At 39.3% G+C, this 18,011-nt stretch overlaps 3 protein-coding genes across 3 annotated transcripts in view; 1 reads left to right on the top strand and 2 right to left on the bottom strand.

Moving 5' to 3' along the window:
- Positions 1–5,824: 5,824 nt before the first annotated feature.
- The window catches only part of LOC129726388 (G-patch domain and KOW motifs-containing protein), an 84,470-nt gene continuing 72,283 nt past the window's right edge, over positions 5,825–18,011 (top strand). The window contains exons 1-2 of the mRNA XM_055683012.1: positions 5,825–6,186; positions 6,249–6,792. Of these exons, the coding sequence (XP_055538987.1) occupies positions 6,014–6,186; positions 6,249–6,792 (717 nt within the window). The 5' untranslated portion in view covers positions 5,825–6,013. The remainder of the gene's footprint in view (positions 6,187–6,248; positions 6,793–18,011) is intronic.
- LOC129726393 (uncharacterized) lies at positions 7,161–8,507 on the bottom strand. Its single transcript, XM_055683017.1, has one exon. The coding sequence runs from the start codon at positions 8,445–8,447 to the stop codon at positions 7,188–7,190; it is 1,260 nt and encodes a 419-aa protein (XP_055538992.1). The 5' UTR covers positions 8,448–8,507; the 3' UTR covers positions 7,161–7,187.
- LOC129726392 (uncharacterized) lies at positions 14,081–15,888 on the bottom strand. The gene is made up of 3 exons (XM_055683015.1): positions 15,815–15,888; positions 14,661–15,756; positions 14,081–14,604 (listed from the first exon to the last, which is right to left on the bottom strand). The coding sequence occupies exons 2-3, from the start codon at positions 15,513–15,515 to the stop codon at positions 14,149–14,151; spliced, it is 1,311 nt and encodes a 436-aa protein (XP_055538990.1). The 5' UTR covers positions 15,516–15,756; positions 15,815–15,888; the 3' UTR covers positions 14,081–14,148.

Here is an 18,011-nt window from a genome sequence, read left to right as displayed (position 1 = left end):
GACTTATCAAGTAACATATTTGGATAATTTCTGAAAACTATTCCTAGTGTCTCATGAATTTGGGAAACCACAATTGAAAATTATACGTTGTAAAAAAGGTAGAACCTATCAGACAATCAAATGCTTTTCACTTTACCGCTAGTTAAATTCAACGTGAAACACATGAAATGCATATGTCTACTGAAAAATATTCACAGGATAAATCATCTTACGAGTTCATGATGAACTCAAATGAAAATCACGTAAAATCTACATGAAAATGACAGTGGTAAATATTCACATAACTTTTTCGGTAATTATAACGTGAAATATATTTTGAGTGCAGTGTAGATGTGAAAGGAGCAGTTTTTTCGGCTGATTGTCATTATAAAGAAATCTGTAATATTCAGAATAAGTAAAACATTGGGTGAGTATACACTATTTTTTCTCAGATCTTATTTTTTGCGAAGAATATTCAAAGAAAACCATTAATTTTTTCTTCACCTAATTTTTGCTTCGCAGGATGGACGTTGCAAAGTGATAGATGATACATACTTTATTTCCTGGAGGCAAAACAACTCTCCCGTTTTGACCAATGCAGTGTTCAATCAAATCAGTTGACCTAATGATTAGGGACAGCGGTAAATCACGATTTCACGGAAACCGCGAATTCCGCAAAATTCCGCAAACCCACGAAATGCGAAAGTACACGCTCGTTCAATTTTACTCTAAATTGGTTAGAAAATACTCACTTTCGTATTTTGATTCAAAATGTCAAAAAATGAGTAATATTGATTAACGAAACTGAGTAACTTTCACCCAGTTTTCGTATTTTTTTGTTTTGCTCACTTTTGGGTAACCGGTCATTTTATATCGGTTTGCTGTAAACAAAAGCCAAGCATTTACCAGTTCCCTGTTTGTTTCGCTTATTCGTACATGGATTTAGTTTTGAAAGTACTGCAACGAATAGTTTACAATAAAATAATAATCCGCTCTTTGATATATGAGCCCCAAGTCAAATAAGGGTGTGCTGCAGTTGTGAGGGAACGAAACGCGAAGAATGAGTGCATAAAAACATCGGACACGTCCGCTTGTTCGAATAACTTCTGTTTTTGTTACATTGATTTTGTAACATATTGATTAGGCTATTTAAGTGGTCAGATCCATATTCTTAAATCATGGATGAGACGGTAATGCTAATTCTTTTTGTAATACTAGTTGGTTCCTGTATAGCTGGAAGTATACTTTTATTCGTGATGCTGTTAGAGGAAAAACTAAAAATGTGTATATGTTTGGTGCTAGGTTGTTGGTGGGAACAGCCCTTACAGTCATAATACCAGAAGGAATTCGTTCCTTGTCGATGGAAGCTCGGACGGAAGCAATCTTGAAGTTGAATACGTGGGCACCTCTCTAACACCGGACAATAAACACAGCGCTGATTTATCCACATTTGGGCTCTCCCTAGTGCTGGGCTTTGTCTCCATGATACTTGTACCGAGTTGTAACTTTTTTACGCGAAGCAATCCGAAAGATGGTAATAATATAAAATATTAATAATTAGAAAACTTGATGGGAAATAAATCTACAACATTTTAACGATTTTTCTTATGTTGTTTTCAAATTTTAATTTCCGAATTTCCTAATGTTTTCTTTTGCGTAGGGAAGTCAAATTAACGAACTGAGTAACAGTTACTCAGTTTGGCTAATTCATGCTTTTTTTTTTAAATGAGTAAGTAGTACTCAGTTTTTGACATTTATCTATGCTACTCAAAAATGAGTAACTAATGGTTACTCTGTTTAGGGTAGATCCACTTTTAACGAAATTGAGTCAAAATTTACCCAATTTAGAGTAAAAACGGCTGAGCGTGTAATGAAAAATAGCAACGTTCTTTGCCAATCATCCAAAATTTCGATTTAAAACCTGCGAAATTCATGAAAACCAGCAACACGGACAAAGCTGAAGATTATTGGGCATCTCTATGGCAACGGAAAGCCTTTCCCTACGCAACCAATAAAATGAATTTTGGCGATTGTAACCTGCATGATAGGATTTCAGAGTGAGTAGCAAACTGAAGTACAAGCAAGTATTATTTTACCAAATACGACAGTATATTAATTTTAACAAGCGAATTGTTACTTGTTTTCGCCAAAAAATCACTTTATTTAGTATTTTTTGGAAAAGAAGGTTGCCGTGAAATTACCGCGAATTTTGAATATTTTTCTTTTTGCCACCCACGAATTTAAATTTTTTTACCGCGAATTACCACTGTCTCTACTAATGATTAATAAAGCGACTCTATATTTAAAACATAGACTCTGTAGAGAACCAACTTAAGCCCTATTTAGAGTTCCAAGCGAAGTGAAAATCTCATACAAAATGTTCATTTTTTCACGCTCGTGAAAAATGAAACCTGCAAAAATTTCACTTCGCTTGGAACTGTAAACAAATTCGATTCAGCGAAATCGAAGGTTGTGGATCTCATCTTTTCACTTGGGTTTATTTTTTTCACGCATGCAAACGCTAGTGACAAGAGAAAACTTGCGTGCGTTGCTATTTTTTCAGTTACAGCCAATTTTCACTTCGCTCGGAGTGTAAACTCGTGAATTTCGCTTCACTTGAACTGTAAACTGCAGGCTGTTCCACAAACGGGTTTTCACGACAGATTTCGCTGGTGAAAATTTACGCTTTTTCACTTGTCAATTTTTTCACTTCGCTTGGAACTGTAAACTATGCTTTAGGGGGAAATTGACACGTTAGTAATGTTATAAGCTCAATAGTAATATCAAAGAGAACAGACATTCATGTTCATTTAAAGAAGTTTGAAAATCGTGTGTAAAAATTTGAATCAAAATACGTTAATACCCCGGACGAACACATACGATTCGCATAGATTCTTTAGGACTCCTCACATTGGATTCGTGAGCATCCTTGAAAAGGACTCCTGAAAAAAGAATCCTCAGGAATAAGAATCGTGAGTGGGAATCCTCCGGATCGTGTTTCCGACTCCTTTCACGATTCCGTCACCGTGTTAATCGATATCCTGGGGATTCTTACTCAGGAATTTCTGCGTGTTAGTGAGGGACTAATGATCTGTCATTTGGTGCCCCAGTTGCACTGCATAAATTGCCGTATCGATATTTTATCGATATCAGAGCTTGGTTCGTTAGTGACAGGAGCGCCACATAGCGGAAACATAACCACTTACTGGTAAATGACGGTTGTAAGTTTTTACACATCTTTTCAAAATAAGATGAACGTCTGTTCTCTGTGGTAATATTCTAAGCTCAATAGGAATATTCTAGCGAAAAACTTTCTTCTACAAAATTGTGCAATATGATGGAGCCATTAAAACTAATTTTATTTCTGACACTAGAGCACCCACATCTTGTTATTTTTTTTGAAGTAGAATACTTCTCTCAGGAAGTTCGACTACATAGGGATGTGAAATGAAAATCTAAAACCGAAAAAAGTGAAAAATATGTCCAATTTCAAATGCTAATAAATCGGTTAGTATTTGATGGATTTCCTTTGTTCTTGCAGCAATAGATTGGAAAATCTTCTAAGATTCTTCCCAAAAGAAGATAATTCTAATTTTATAATTCACACTATTGTACTATTGGAAACAGTCAAGCCTTGTCAAAACGAAAAAATCGACCTCTGATTGGTCGTTATATAATTGCTTCCCAAGCACGGTCGACAGAATCATATACCTTGCAATTGAAAACATGCTATTTGGCTTATATAAGAGCCTGTTTCAGCCTAAGCCGCTCATAATAGTTCTAGACAGCGACAACAGCAGTCGTCCTTCCTTAGCAGCAGCACTAGCCCGTCTAATTTGCTAAATGTGAAATAGCTTCCACAGTGCATGTTGTCCGTGTATCTCAATTCCCCCACTGTTAGAGCAGCTCAGAGGTTGCGATCAGCAGTGGGTTGCGCCTGTGGCTGCCTTCAAATCAAACAAATCACTTGCCCTGTGGTTTGTCACCACGTCTCAGGCCTCTGCCAGGCTAAACACCAACGCGAGCGATCGGGCGAAATTTTTGCCGTACATCAACCGGAACTTCCTCTAAAGCGGCATCCATAAATTACGTAACGCTCGTAGGGAAGAGGGGGAGTCTACTTGGGCGTTACGATTTGTTACACAGGGGAGGGGGGGAGGTGAGTTCAGCGTTACGTAACGAAAAATCTCTGGAGAGACTCTCAAAAACGAGCATTTTTATCAAGGAAATCCTTCTGCAGCGTTACGTAATTTTTATGGGGGGGAAGGTGTTGGCCTTACGTTTCGTTACACATGGGGTCGTGGGGGTCCAAAAATTGGGGTTTTTTGCGTTACGTAATTTATGGATGTCGCCTAATGGAAAAGTTGGATCATTTTGTTCAGAAGAATTTTACTGTCGGTAATATTACAGAGATGCGATTGCATTATATCCGATTTGGAATTGAACAATTGTTCTTTTAAGGACAAATAAAACACTTAATTTGAAGAGTTGATAACTTTGGGTACCAGTAGCAGTATGGTAACAGCCTCAGCGGTAGGTGCAGCCGGTACTTCCATTAGGCCGACGTTATAAGGAAGTAAATGGAAGCGGCACGGCGAAACAGTTCGGGTGTGCTTAGACGCGCGTCATTTTTCATTGTTGATATTATTCCCCATATGAAACGACGCGCTTTCGTACGATAGCGGCGGTATTAGCGGTGGATGCATTCGCCAACACTTACTCCAGTAAAGCCGTGTCTAATTTTCAATGTGAAAACACCTTTCTATTGTGTTGGCCGTGCGCATTAGGCCTCTGCCAGGCTAAACGCGAAAAGCGGCGCGAACCGATTCACCCGGCCGTACGTTAATGTACAGCCGTAAGTAGAGCTGTGCATTAACCTACGGCCGGGTGAATAGAATAGAATTCCTAACTACGATGCCGTTCCTGAATGCGAAACCACTATTTTCCTGCTATCGGAGCATCCTTGCCGGTTGAGGGTTTCGGCCTTCCTCCGGTGAAGCTCTGCCTTATTTCGGCAACTACACAAGCATTCTGGATTTTGACAATCAAAACTTCTGCTGGCTGTCTGATTTTCGGTGTGAAAACAGCCTTTAACTTTGTTATCAGAGTGCCTGATTACGATTTGGTAATATTGTTTGAATTAAATGTTAACAAAATTTTACAATATTCCTCTTTCTCCCATTCAATAAAACAGGTAATACGATGCCTTCGTCATACGCAAGTTCACCACTCCCGCTATCGGCGTAACACAAAGATGCAATCAGCGTCATATCCGATTTTTTTTTCAACAACAAACTGTCCTTTTTAGGACAACCAAACAAATGAATTGAAGATTTAAAATTTTCTCGTTCTGAGCTTTAATCAAAAGTTAATTATCTTAATTGAATTCACATGTACATATACTCTGACTGTTGAAACTTGTTTGCGCCGCAAAGGGTTTGTACTTTTCCTGTTCAGTGAGGTCGTATTTATATGTGCAAACTGAAATTGAGTAGTACTTCAACTTCATTTGCACAGAATTTTCAATACTGCCAATGAGCGGTCAACATTTATTTACTAGAAAAAATGACTGACACGCAAGCAGCCGGGTTAACTCTCTTGTAAAAGTATTCTACTTCAACCTTGCGGTCGTGGCTTTGCACACAACCCTCCTGTGATTTTCTTATGAAAATTTCTTTGAACTAATTTAACCTGTAAAAACGTTCGAATTTCAATGATTTACCAATGTCGTTTTCGTTTTTACGGTGACGCAGTTAAAAATTATTGACACCCTTATCTTTCGGCGGGCAAACGTTTATTCAAACTCAAACATGTAACCGACCCACCGTGTACCACTGCTGTCAAAGAGTGCACGAAGTTTGTTTACGCCCGTGCTTTACAGTCCGGCGTTTGAACGTTTGTTTTCGTTTGGTTTCTTTCTTCGTGTCCGTGTCGCGAGCTTCCCGTAACGCCGTGGTTTCCCATCACGATTATCGGCAACCGCAGTAGAGTTTCGTTGCATTGAACGTCGGTTGTGCTACATGCAGTTGGCAAAATGGCAGAGAAAAAGATCAGCTTCGGTTTCAGTAAAATCGCGAAAAAGGTAAACCTGCAAGCTGGACCGGCTGCGATCAGTTCCGGCAATGGCGGTGGCACTGCCAAAGGAAAAGAAGATGAGAAGATTGAAATGATCGCTTGTCTTGAAGGGCAGGCTATTAGAATTGTAGGGTAAGTTGTTTTGAAAACTAGTTTTGCAAATGATTTCTAATTTTGTTTTTATAATAATGTAGGGAAGAAAACGGAGAGGAAGAACCGGCTCCTCTCGTCATCCCCTTGAGGGAGCAGGATAAAACAACAATTCCTGTGCGTTTGGCAAAATTGCAAAAAATTAAAAACGATCGCGAAACTGACCAAAGGGGTCCGATTGGTGAGGAAACCCTCGAGCAGAAAGCTGCTCGTGAGTTGCTGGAAGCCGCCAAGGAGCATAAAAACCACGTAACGGTGAAAAGTGATGTGGTAATTCCGCTTAAACCAGAGGATTTACCACTCGAAGGTGGACAAGCTCCATCGCTGGCAGATTATGAAGCAATGCCACCGGAAAAATTCGGCATGGCATTACTGCGGGGAATGGGCTTTAAAGAAGACCCAAATGCTCCGAAGCTAGTGGATAAACTGCCGGAGGTGCGACCAAAGGGTATGGGCTTGGGGGCAGAACGTGTGCCGAAGGATGGAAACAGACAGTTGATTCCTCCCGGCAAAGATGAAGTGTTAGTGATGGCGAAGGGTGCCTTTGTGAAAGTGTTGGCGGGAAAGCATAAGGATTCGTACGGAACGGTAAGTGCCAGAAAAACTTTCGAGTACCTAATAAGGCCGTTACAAATTTTATTTTCATTTTATGTCCCCCCCCCCCCCTCTTCAAAAATCTTGAATATTGGAAGGGGAATAAAAAAAAGCTCAAACCGTTTTGTTCATTTTATTAGTTTTCCGTGTTTTCCGATTAGTGTCGTCGAAAGGCAAGCGAAATAAATAATAATTCTAATAAAGTGTTATTTTTCAACATTTATTTGAGTGCATGTTACAAACGTCATAACTTGCACACAAACTTTGATCAAAGATATTTCTTTTTTTCATCTCAGTGTTATTTAATTTTTGCCACCCCCTTTGCTAACTTTGCTAACCTTGGACTTAAAAAGAATTAGAAATTTGTATCAGCCTAATAATGGAATGGTTTATTCAAAATCGTCAAATTTGCTGCAGTCTAAAATTAAATCTTTCATCATGTTTGTATAAACTTTTAGTTGTGGAGTGTACTCCGGTTTATGGCGATTTTCATCGACGAAGAATTCATCCGGTAGTTTGGCAACGATTGGCATTGCAAAAGTTCCTAATGCTAGAACCTGCATGCCAAACTGTTGAATTTGATGAAGAAGTCTTTCTAAAGGCAACGATCGTTCTGGTTGGCCGCCTAATTTTTTCGAGGTTTTCGAAAATGCTTCGTAAAATGTATTTATTAGATCATTGAACTTTTCTCTTCTTAAACTGACTTGTCCGCACAGATATATGAAGTTAAGAAAATCCAGCGCTGGAGAACTATAACGTGCCATCTGCCAATCTAGCATTACAATTTCATTCACTTTTCCGGTCATCTCGTCGTATCCGTACATGACGTTGTTTACCCAACAATCGCCGTGACTCAAAGCAGCGAAAGGTTCTGCCCTCTGGCCTGCGATATGAGAGCGAGTTTTATCCCATAGTGAATTTTTTAGCGACAGAAATTTATTCCTCCATTGCGTGTCAGTGTTATTACCAGTACAAATGGAAGCGGCCAAATCGCAGTTTCGGGTCGCCAATTTGCTTGTCTGCTCGGTGGTCATCACCGTACACAAAAGATCGTCCAGTTTTTTAATTTTATCAAATATGTCTGGACGTTGCTCTTTCAACGCGAAAGAACATGCGTTTAGTTTCCCAAGTGCAACCATCAGCGCTTCAACATGCTCGAAATCCGTTGGCTCATTTTTATCCTTCATCTCAAAACCACGTACAATCAAATCCTCAAAAATTAGTATCGACTCCTGTTGTTCTTTATCAAACATACCCCAATAGCAGTGCGGATAGTTCCAGAACCCCAGATCATCACCCCGCTTCAATCCATGCTCCAGCTGAAGTCTCTCTAACTCTGGAAATACTTCCCGATAAACGTACACTTCCCGTTCGAACAGCAGCATCGAGTTAAACTGTTCCCGCTGCTGGCGATCCTCGAAGGGAAACTTGCAAATCAACGAAAACCGTTCATGATGTCTCACCACTCCGTCCTCTAGCCGATCGCCTTCAATCGTAACGCGAACAATTTGCGCTATGTATCCATCGCCAACTTTGGAACCACTCGAGCAATCGATCTGGTACGCATCGGGTAAAAATCCGCGCTCGCTGGCAATCTGAGCAATCCTTTCGAGGGCAAATTTGGGCAGTTGATTTGATAGCAATGCCATTTCGCAATCTGACTTAAGTTGGTTACTTTACACACTGCTGTGAAGGCTCTACTAGCGACTGTAACTAGGCAAATGAATGAAAGCAGTCGTGGTCGCGTTCAGTTACTGTTTGTACAATTTTTTGGTCGCTGTGTGGTTTTCACTAACATTATCGAGCGTCGCTCTCAGAAGGTGAGCGAAATGAGCGCACTGTTTTACGATCATGAATGAGTGCTTTGCAGTGAATCGTAATACATTCCATCTTTCTATGGGAACTTCTTTACATGAGGGATGCACTGACTATATTTCTTTATTTAATATCGTACGGAAAAAAACAAACCCGCTTTAGTCTGATTTTTTTCTTTGAAATATTTATGATATGCATATATAAATTATTTACTGTTTCGGTGATAACAGTAAGTAAAACAATGCAATGGAATATAACAGCGTGAAGAGAAAGAAAACTAGCCTTTTTGAGAAGCTTCTATTGGAGGAAAAAGTTAGTTCATAATTCGTATCTCAAGCGCAGCGCATGTAGCGAGCTAGTCATTAAAAAGTCACTATTCACACCAAAAAGTCAGTAAAGTCTAAAGCCTGTAGTACACTCTTTGACCGAGCGTCAAATATTTGTCACTTTTTGACAGATAAAAATTTGGTCAAAGATAATTATTTGTCACTCTCCAATTTTAACATGGGGCAAACACGGGCAAACAACAACCATGTGCCAAATAAATTTGAACATTATGTCAGAAGGTCAAATATTTGACCATTAGACAAAGAGTGTACTACAGGCTTAATAGCAAAATAATCACTGACATATACATTGAAAAAAAAAAAGCTTTTAATTAACAGTGTGACTGTCAAAGTTCGGTTGGTTATAGGTTTTTTCATTGACTTCTCGAATCTCGACTTTCGAAACTTACCGTTATGGTAAATGGCTCTTTTAGGTAAATGGCACGTCAAAACTAGGGAACCTATATATTAGAGAAATGACAAGACACTCACCGTTAAGGCAACTGTCAACATCAAAACGGATAACGGCAATGCAAAATGATACCACTCGGCCGTTTTGATGTTGACAGTTGCCTTAACGGTGAGTGTCTTGTCATTTCTTTAATGCGTATAGGTTCTCTAGTCAAAACGAAAGTTCTCACACAAAATTATAAAACACTTTTTGTGTAATGTGACGTTTACACTCACAACGAGTGTCATGTGTCGTGTCAGAGCTCTCTGTAGTCTATAGTCTCTGTACCTGACAACGAATGTGAAGCTTGCAGAGACTGTACTGTATTAGTTGACTCTGAGTCGCTTTTAACCCTACAAATTTTAGGTTCATTATTGTGGAGAAAAATATTTTTAAAATGTATGTTTTTTCTAGAACTGCAATTTGTCTTTCTAGAACATTTCTGAAGAAAACATAAAACCATTATAATGATACCGACGCATTTCGCGCCGACTCGATTAATGGGCAGCAACTCAATGAAACTTTGTGCATGCCTCACTATCATAAGAACCTTTGCATGCTTTTTTTAAAAAAAATATTTGTTTATTTGTGTATAAAATTCGCCGCGAAGCCCTAATGAACTAGTGTTGAACTAAGGGGCCATCCACATACCACGTGGACAGATTTTTGCCCATATAAATTCTTTTTTTTTTTGTAAGGACCGTGGACATTACACAACACCCCCCCCTCCCCCTAGGCTGTCCACGGGGTATGTGGATGGCCCCTAATATATTACAGGTCGGACTCGATTATCCGGAGTTTTGAAAAACATTTCGCTTCGGATAATCGAATCCTCCGGATAATCGAGCCATTGATTATTTTTTAATTTTCAATATCTTTCATTTAGGACAGTGAGTTTTCTATTATAGTATGTTGTACACAATACATGTACTAGCGAACCTATACATTAGAGAAATGACAAGACACTCACCGTTAAGGCAACTGTCAACATCAAAACGGGCGAGTTGTATCATTTTGCATTGCCGTTATCCGTTTTGATGTTGACAGTTGCCCTAACGGTGAGTGTCTTGTCATTTCTCTAATGTATAGGTTCGCTAACATGTACGGACGAAATAAATTGAAATTTGTCTTTAGACTGTTCGTCGGCGTTTGTTATACATATATACTGCCCATAACCACATAATTGTAACATTTGCAAAATTAGTTGTTCAAGCAAATTACACTTTTATATTTTAACCTTAATCGCATTGTTCCCAATATATTTTTGCGAATAGACAGTTCCACTAAACTTAGTATCCCGAAGAAAGCACTACTTTACACTATGTAAACATTGAACACTACTTTTGAAGTCAAATTGTTTGCAATTTTTGCAATGATACTTTTATGCCGTTACTTTCAAGCTACTTTTGGAATATATCACAGTGGAAATGAAGTTTTTCTTGTATTCAACAAGCAATAGGTGAACATCAGAAACGGATCACTGGTGGTTGGTTACCGGACCAGAATAACTGCCGAGTTCCAAAGGATGCAGATGTGGATTTGAATGGAAGCTATTATAACAAACGAGTTGAAAAGGTTAAGTAGTGTGACAACTATGCGGTTATTTACGCTTTGTGACAAAACAACTTGGTATTTTTTACAACTTTTTTCAAACAAACATAATCATATTTTTTCAGATGTAAAATGTACATACTATTTTAAGCATTTCCCAACAAAAAGCGCAAATCCAATAAATGTCGAATGTTACAATTATGCGATCACAGGCAGTATACGTAATAATAAATTATGTAATATTGATCATCTCGAAGATGTAATAACCAAATAAAATAAATCAGAACTACCATTAGAAAGACAGCTTTTGCTCCTAGAGATTAAAGAAAATATTTTCCAGAAAATATAATAGAATTTGATTTGATTTAGGTATTTACCTGTTTCATTATCTTAAATATTAAGAAGAATTGAGGTGTTACATATACAGACCCTGTTCGATTTTGACAACACTCATGATTTTTTTTCTATTTTCTAAGTGACCCATAATGACCTAGACGCTCGATATTGCCACTAATGGGCTACTTTGCGGATTTCAAATCGTTATTGATTTCTCTCGATGAGTTTTGGTTTAATAATCCAGGAGTATCCGGAACGCCACCGAAACAGGCTTGTGGTTCTAAGTACTGCATTGATCATGGCCATTATATTACAGAAATATGTTACGGCCATAAATTCGAAACCGGTTGACTAATAGTGGTTGTCCTCATCGGCAACTAAAAACTATAATACCTTGCCTTTGGAGGGTGTTGAGTAAGAAGTGGTTGAAGGAACGACGAGAAAACTGCTAAAAACGAACTACCTAAACAGAACGGGGCATTGTTGTTACAATTTTGAACAACCCCGAAACTCCCAATGACCCGGAAGACAAAAATACGTTATAGAAATACAGAATAAAAAAAATACTCCGGATAATCGAGCTATTTTCTCCGGATAATCGAGCCCCGGATAATCGGGCCCCCGGATAATCGAGTCCGACCTGTATATCAAAAACTTTATAATTTTTTGTTTGTGATTTGGATAGAATTACTATATACTTCACCTTACACTTTTAATCTGCTTCACTTTTGCGTCTTCATCATTCAACATTTACAGTGGTCATACACTAAAAAAATCACCACGCTCATACCAAATGCCTTTTACACATGAATACCAATAAACCTACCCAATCATTTTAACAGGCCGACCCACATCGATTTTAATTGGAACCCACGGTATTATGACGTGTTTTGACATTTGACGAGTTTTAACATTGAAATCTGAGTGTAAAAAAAAATTATTTTGGTATGCATGACATGGCGAACCGAAGTGTAAGACACTTGATTTTGTTCTGTGAAGTGTATTCCACTTAGATATGAGATGTTTCATCTATTAGCACAGAAGTAAGTGGAATCCACTTGGCAGTAACGTGTCGATTTTTTATAGTGTATACAACAGTGGTCGCGCGCCGTGCTGCCAAAAACAGCAGAACGGCTGAAAGTTTATCTTCTGCAGAATATATTCAGAAGGTGTCGCACAAGCGAGTCGAAATCACAATTTTCTTAGAATTTTGTATAAAGTGGTACATCTGTTTGCTTATGATCACACTTTACTTTGCGCTTTTATCAGTGCTTAGATGGACTGTGGAGAAAATTGCGAAACCTCTAAACTTTTATATCTAAGTAGGTAAACGAAGGGGTCAAATTTAAAGTCAGAGAAATATAAAGTCGAGGGGCGTGCGGCCTGGTGGTCAATGCCTTGTCGGGGAATTTCAGGTAGAAATTCAAAAACCCATGAGAACTGGTAACCCTGATCTCTGTTAAGGAGAGTAGCTGAAATTTCTGTGACATCTAATTTCCAAAGGGATGTTACGGACTAGACTAATATTGTCGGTAGTCATAGCGTGATCTTAGTGAGTGAGTGAGTTATTCGTTTTCCGAATCTTCGCTTGTCAAAGCAAGCTCTGTATCCTTGCGGCTACGAGCTCCTCTAATTTTCATTTGCATTAAATTAAGGACTACCTATAAGGAACAACTTGTTACAAGAAACTATGGCTCTGAAACCACAAGACCGCATCGTAACATGAGGACACAGCCGCTTACGACCCCAGTGAGCATACGGTTATCCGAGCTCCGCTAGATAGGGTTCGTCTCCGCTAGATAGGGTTCGTCGAGAGGAATCGACGTAACGGCTGGTTCGACGAGGAGTGTCAGACGATTCTAGGCGCGAAGAATACAGCGCGGGCATTGATGCTGCAGCAAGGGACCCGTCAAAACGTAATGCGATATGAATTGAAGCGAAGACAGCAGACCCATCTGTTCCGGGACAAAAAGCGCCGCCTGGAAGAGATGGAGTGCGAGGAAATGGAGCAGCTGTATCGTACTGTAGCTCTAAAAGAAACTGAACCCATCCTCCGCCGGCTTTGTGCCGCGAACCGAAATGTGTCGGGATAAGGATGGAGGAATCTTGACGGATGAACGTGAGGTTATCGACAGGTGGAAGCAGCACTACAAAAAACACCTGATTGGTGCAGAGGCAGAGGACCAAGACGGCAGGAGGAACGACCTTGTCAGCACAGCGGATGAGGGAGACATTCCGACCCCTACGATAGGTGAAGTTAAGGATGCCATCAAGCAGCTCAAGAACAACAAATTAGCTGGAAAAGATAGCATCGCAGCGGAGCTTATCAAACTGGGTTCGGATAGGTTGGCTTCCTGTCTGCACCATGATAGCCCAAGTAACAATCCTAATGCGATTTAGTTTTATTTAAATTTTATGGTAGTTTTACCTCGATTGAGAAATTGATTGTATTTTTGACAAGTCTACAAAATCAACTAAAATGTACATAAATTTTCCTTCAAAATGAAATTTGTTGAATTAAAACCGGATCAAAACTAAGGCAGTCGCAGGTGTTTGAAGTTAAGCTAAAAATTGTGATTTTAAACAGGAAATTTATCGAAATTGTCTGTTATCTCAACATTCAAAGTGCGATTAAAAATCGATATCTCAACTGATTGTCATAAAACTTTGAGAAAAGGTCATTTACAGTTTGAGAATATTCGGAGAAATGCAAAACATCAAAAATATTGACATGAAAAATCGAGGTTTTTTCCGGCCTCCGACCACTCATCTCGTACTACCGGTAAAAATATCAAACTCTAAATATTGTGTACAAAAGCATTTATTACTGCTGACATAATTGAAATCACTGTTACATTACATCGATGAACTCTAATCAGTCAAATACACGAATCTGGCAACATCACGAATCACGCCGCTCATCCGTGCCCGATAGAGCTTCGCTGCTTTCTCTTCGGTTGCGTACTCAAACTCCACGTCTTCGTCACCTTGTTTCATCTTCTCAATCCACTTGTCCATATCGGGTAAATCTTCAGCGGCCGTACAGATCATGGGCACTACAAGCATTCCCATTATCAACCCGAAACGACCGTACTTTTTCCATTGTGCTTCGTAAGCCTCTCTGGGAAATTGACGCTTCGCATCTCCACCTAATCGTTCGAGATAATCGCACAATGAGCTGTAATAAATGTCCAGCAATTGATTGTAGTGCTGGGCGCGTAGCTTAGCATCAGTGCAGATAAAAATAAAGTACGAGAGGTCTAAAATTGGAGACACGTAGCGACACAGCTGCCAATCGATAAGCCGGATGTCGACTGGTACTGGGCTCTAGGAGAAAAAAATCTGTAGAATTGGTGGTCAAATTCTAGGAAAATTATACTCACTTCCTCTTCGTACATATACATCATATTGTTGATCCAGCAATCTCCGTGACCGATAACTGCATATGGGTCAGAATCATCTACGGTTACACAATCTACATAGTGTTTAGTTACTTTATCCTCCAATTTTTTCATTAGTTCTTTCACTTTAGCATCCTTCGCGTCATCCAGAGTCACAATCGCTCGCTGATACACGTCCCCAAATAACTTATCGATGCCTTTGTCAGGATCCATTTCAATCATTATTTTCATTGGGTCAATTAACCTTTTGAATGCGAAAAACCGCTCCGGTTGCTGCTCTCGCATAGCGAAGGAGATCGCGTGCAATTTCCCCAGCTGTTCTAGAAGCATTCGAGTGTGCTCGTAATCCACTGGGACATATTTATTCCACATGCGGAAGTGTTTCTCACGCAAATCTTCCATTATGACCACAGCTTCCAACTTTTCCATATTACTATGGGTGTAATAACATCTCGGAACCCGCATAAACCCCTCACCCCCTTCATCTACGCTTATACCTTTATCCGATTGAAACTTTTCCAACGCCGGAATAACTGAACTATACGCTACCGCCTCTCGGTCAAACATAACAATCGACTGCTGACGACGTGCCAAATTTTCCGGCATATCCTTCACCAGAAGCACCAGCTCCTTACGATCCTCCTGGCGGATGAACACTTTGGACATAGTTCCCATAAATCCATCGCCCTTGTTGGAACCCGATTCAAACTCGATCCGGTATTTGCCTTCGGTGAAACCCTGCTCGGTAGCGACTTTTCTCAGGCCAACCTGCACGTACTCGGGTTGTGTGTCCATCGTTACTCGTGCCTCGCGCAAATCCGCACCTGTGGAATACATTGAACTGTCGAACGATGTGGCACGCTTAGCACCTCAGTTTGTTGTTTTTATCAATCTCACCCCGGGGCAAAATTACCGTCCGGCGAGATTAGATATGTGATTTTACTATGGACGATTTCAGGACACGCGGCTGGCGTTGAAAATGCGTTGTCACATTGATTGCGAGTTCAATGGCCGTTTACTGCGGAATTTTGATTCGAAAGGATAGGTAGTAGTACCGAAGCGTGTTTAATCGATTGGGCTGTAAAAAGAATGAATTTTAAGCTCCTAAACTTCGTTAGGTATTTGACTGAAAATACCAAGCTTGCTGTTGGAAAGTTGGAATTGAAACACTTGCTTCGCAAAATGTTGACTTCCGTAGAAAGCGTGTACTCCAGTACAGCGTGTTTACAACGCGAAAGTAAAGAGTAGTGCTTATCGGTTAGAATGATAAAGATAGGAAATCGAGATTATTGATAAACATCAGCTATATTGATTTTCGCATTTATTCTCTATCATATAATATTTAAAATATAATTATAAAATATTTTAACCCTCCTTTTAGCCCAGTGCCGCCTTTAGACGGTCTTCAGTTGAACCTTGAAAAAAGTTTAAATTAGAAATTAAAAAATGTTTACAAAGCTTCATAGTGATTATTTCAAAGTCCGTCTAAAAACTAATTTGGGCACTAGAGGGTTAATAAACATTTTTCAGTTTTTATGTGATACTTTATTTTGAAAATATTTTACAAATAATTGTTATGAAAATCGCACATCACCTCACACCTCCTGCTCATTTAGGGCTCTTTACTCTTAGCACATCAATCGGACACAGATTTATGATAAGTGTTAAGAAAAGTTCTCACCTCTTCGACAAATCATTCAAAGCAAAACAAAAAAATCGAGAGCGTCACGAAAATTGTCGAATTTCAATGATTGTAGTTCAGTTAGTTTAAAGGTTTTGAGCGCCATTTTGAAATCGCTTGGAATGAATATAGAACTGCATATTTCATAATTTTGAAGGTAGGAAAATTCAACTTTGCTTAAAGAACGTATTTGTGGCTCTAAGAAGGCTCGACTGTAATTTGTACTGGAATTCGAATTCGTAGGAGGAATAAAACATTTTACTCCGAGCTGGTGTATTTCGTAACAGCTTTAGCTTCCGATCCCAAGTGCTTGGCTAGCTATCCTGGTAACAACAAACTTGCGGGAATCTGAACTAAACTTGGCTGCTACGCCGCTTGTCTCTGGTGTCGTCCAAACGATATGCTTCTTCGCTTGTTGACGGTTATAGAGTTGACGAAAAACTAATAATATTAACTTAGTCTAATATACTTCGTGCACAGCGTTCGTATGTATACCTACACCTACAGCGAAGTCTGTCCCCTTTTTTACCCTTCTTTATTTTAATACGTTCGCGAAGCCACCTAGTTGTTGCGTTAGTGCTCTCCGTATGCACTTAATTGAAAATCACAGGGCTTTTTTCATCATTCAGGTAGCAGTTCTGTTTATTTCAATTTTACAGTTTCCCGGAATGCTGGTAGAGATAATTATGAAACGAGAATCAGCTTTTAACTTTTCGACTCCCAAACAACAGGAAAAAAGGCATAATTCGAATAAATAACAGTTTCGTAGAAAACACAACCAACCGTCCTTTTAAGAATGACCACTTTTTCAATTGGTACAGTGAATATGAGTTTTACGCATCTCAAAACTACAGCACTCGTGAGTACTGTTGGGGCAAATTGGTCCGCTGGTGTGACAATCCTCATAACTTCTAAATTTTCTTCGATGGTGCTTACATCTATCTTCTGAATAAATGGTGCTAAAAAAAAGCAAAGCCTTGGTGCTACATTCCGATTTGGAACTTGACCTTCTGTTTATTTATACACAGACTTCGCAGCCGACTATTTAGTGTACAGGACAATTGCGGGGCTAGCGCTACGATCCTACTGACACTAACAGTCTCTCCCGAGACGAGACTCGAACCTACGACAATCTGAGTGTAAAAAAAAATTATTTTGGTATGCATGACATGGCGAACCGAAGTGTAAGACACTTGATTTTGTGATGTGAAGTGTATTCCACTTAGATATGAAATGTTTCATCTATTAGCACAGAAGTAAGTGGAATCCACTTGGCAGTAACGTGTCGATTTTTTATAGTGTATACAACAGTGGTCGCGCGCCGTGCTGCCAAAAACAGCAGAACGGCTGAAAGTTTATCTTCTGCAGAATATATTCAGAAGGTGTCGCACAAGCGAGTCGAAATCACAATTTTCTTAGAATTTTGTATAAAGTGGTACATCTGTTTGTTTATGATCACACTTTACTTTGCGCTTTTATCAGTGCTTAGATGGACTGTGGAGAAAATTGTGAAACCTCTAAACTTTTATATCTAAGTAGGTAAACGAAGGGGTCAAATTTAAAGTCAGAGAAATATAAAGTCGAGGGGCGTGCGGCCTGGTGGTCAATGCCTTGTCGGGGAATTTCAGGTAGAAATTCAAAAACCCATGAGA

This window comes from Wyeomyia smithii, chromosome 3 (assembly GCF_029784165.1).
Source record: "Wyeomyia smithii strain HCP4-BCI-WySm-NY-G18 chromosome 3, ASM2978416v1, whole genome shotgun sequence".
In the NCBI taxonomy this organism is placed as follows: Eukaryota; Metazoa; Arthropoda; class Insecta; order Diptera; family Culicidae; genus Wyeomyia; species Wyeomyia smithii.
Note: the sequence above shows the minus strand (reverse complement) of the source record. Positions and strands in the feature narration are given on the sequence as shown.

What these genes read in the sequence shown, in the direction of transcription:
- LOC129726393 (XM_055683017.1), bottom strand. Translation starts at nt 8,447, where the DNA reads ATGGCATTGCTATCAAATCAACTGCCCAAATTTGCCCTCGAAAGGATT.
- LOC129726392 (XM_055683015.1), bottom strand. Translation starts at nt 15,515, where the DNA reads ATGTATTCCACAGGTGCGGATTTGCGCGAGGCACGAGTAACGATGGAC. An exon ending in TGTATATGTACGAAGAGGAA is followed by an intron (nt 14,605 to 14,660) that starts GTGAGTATAATT and finishes TTTTTCTCCTAG; the next exon opens with AGCCCAGTACCAGTCGACAT.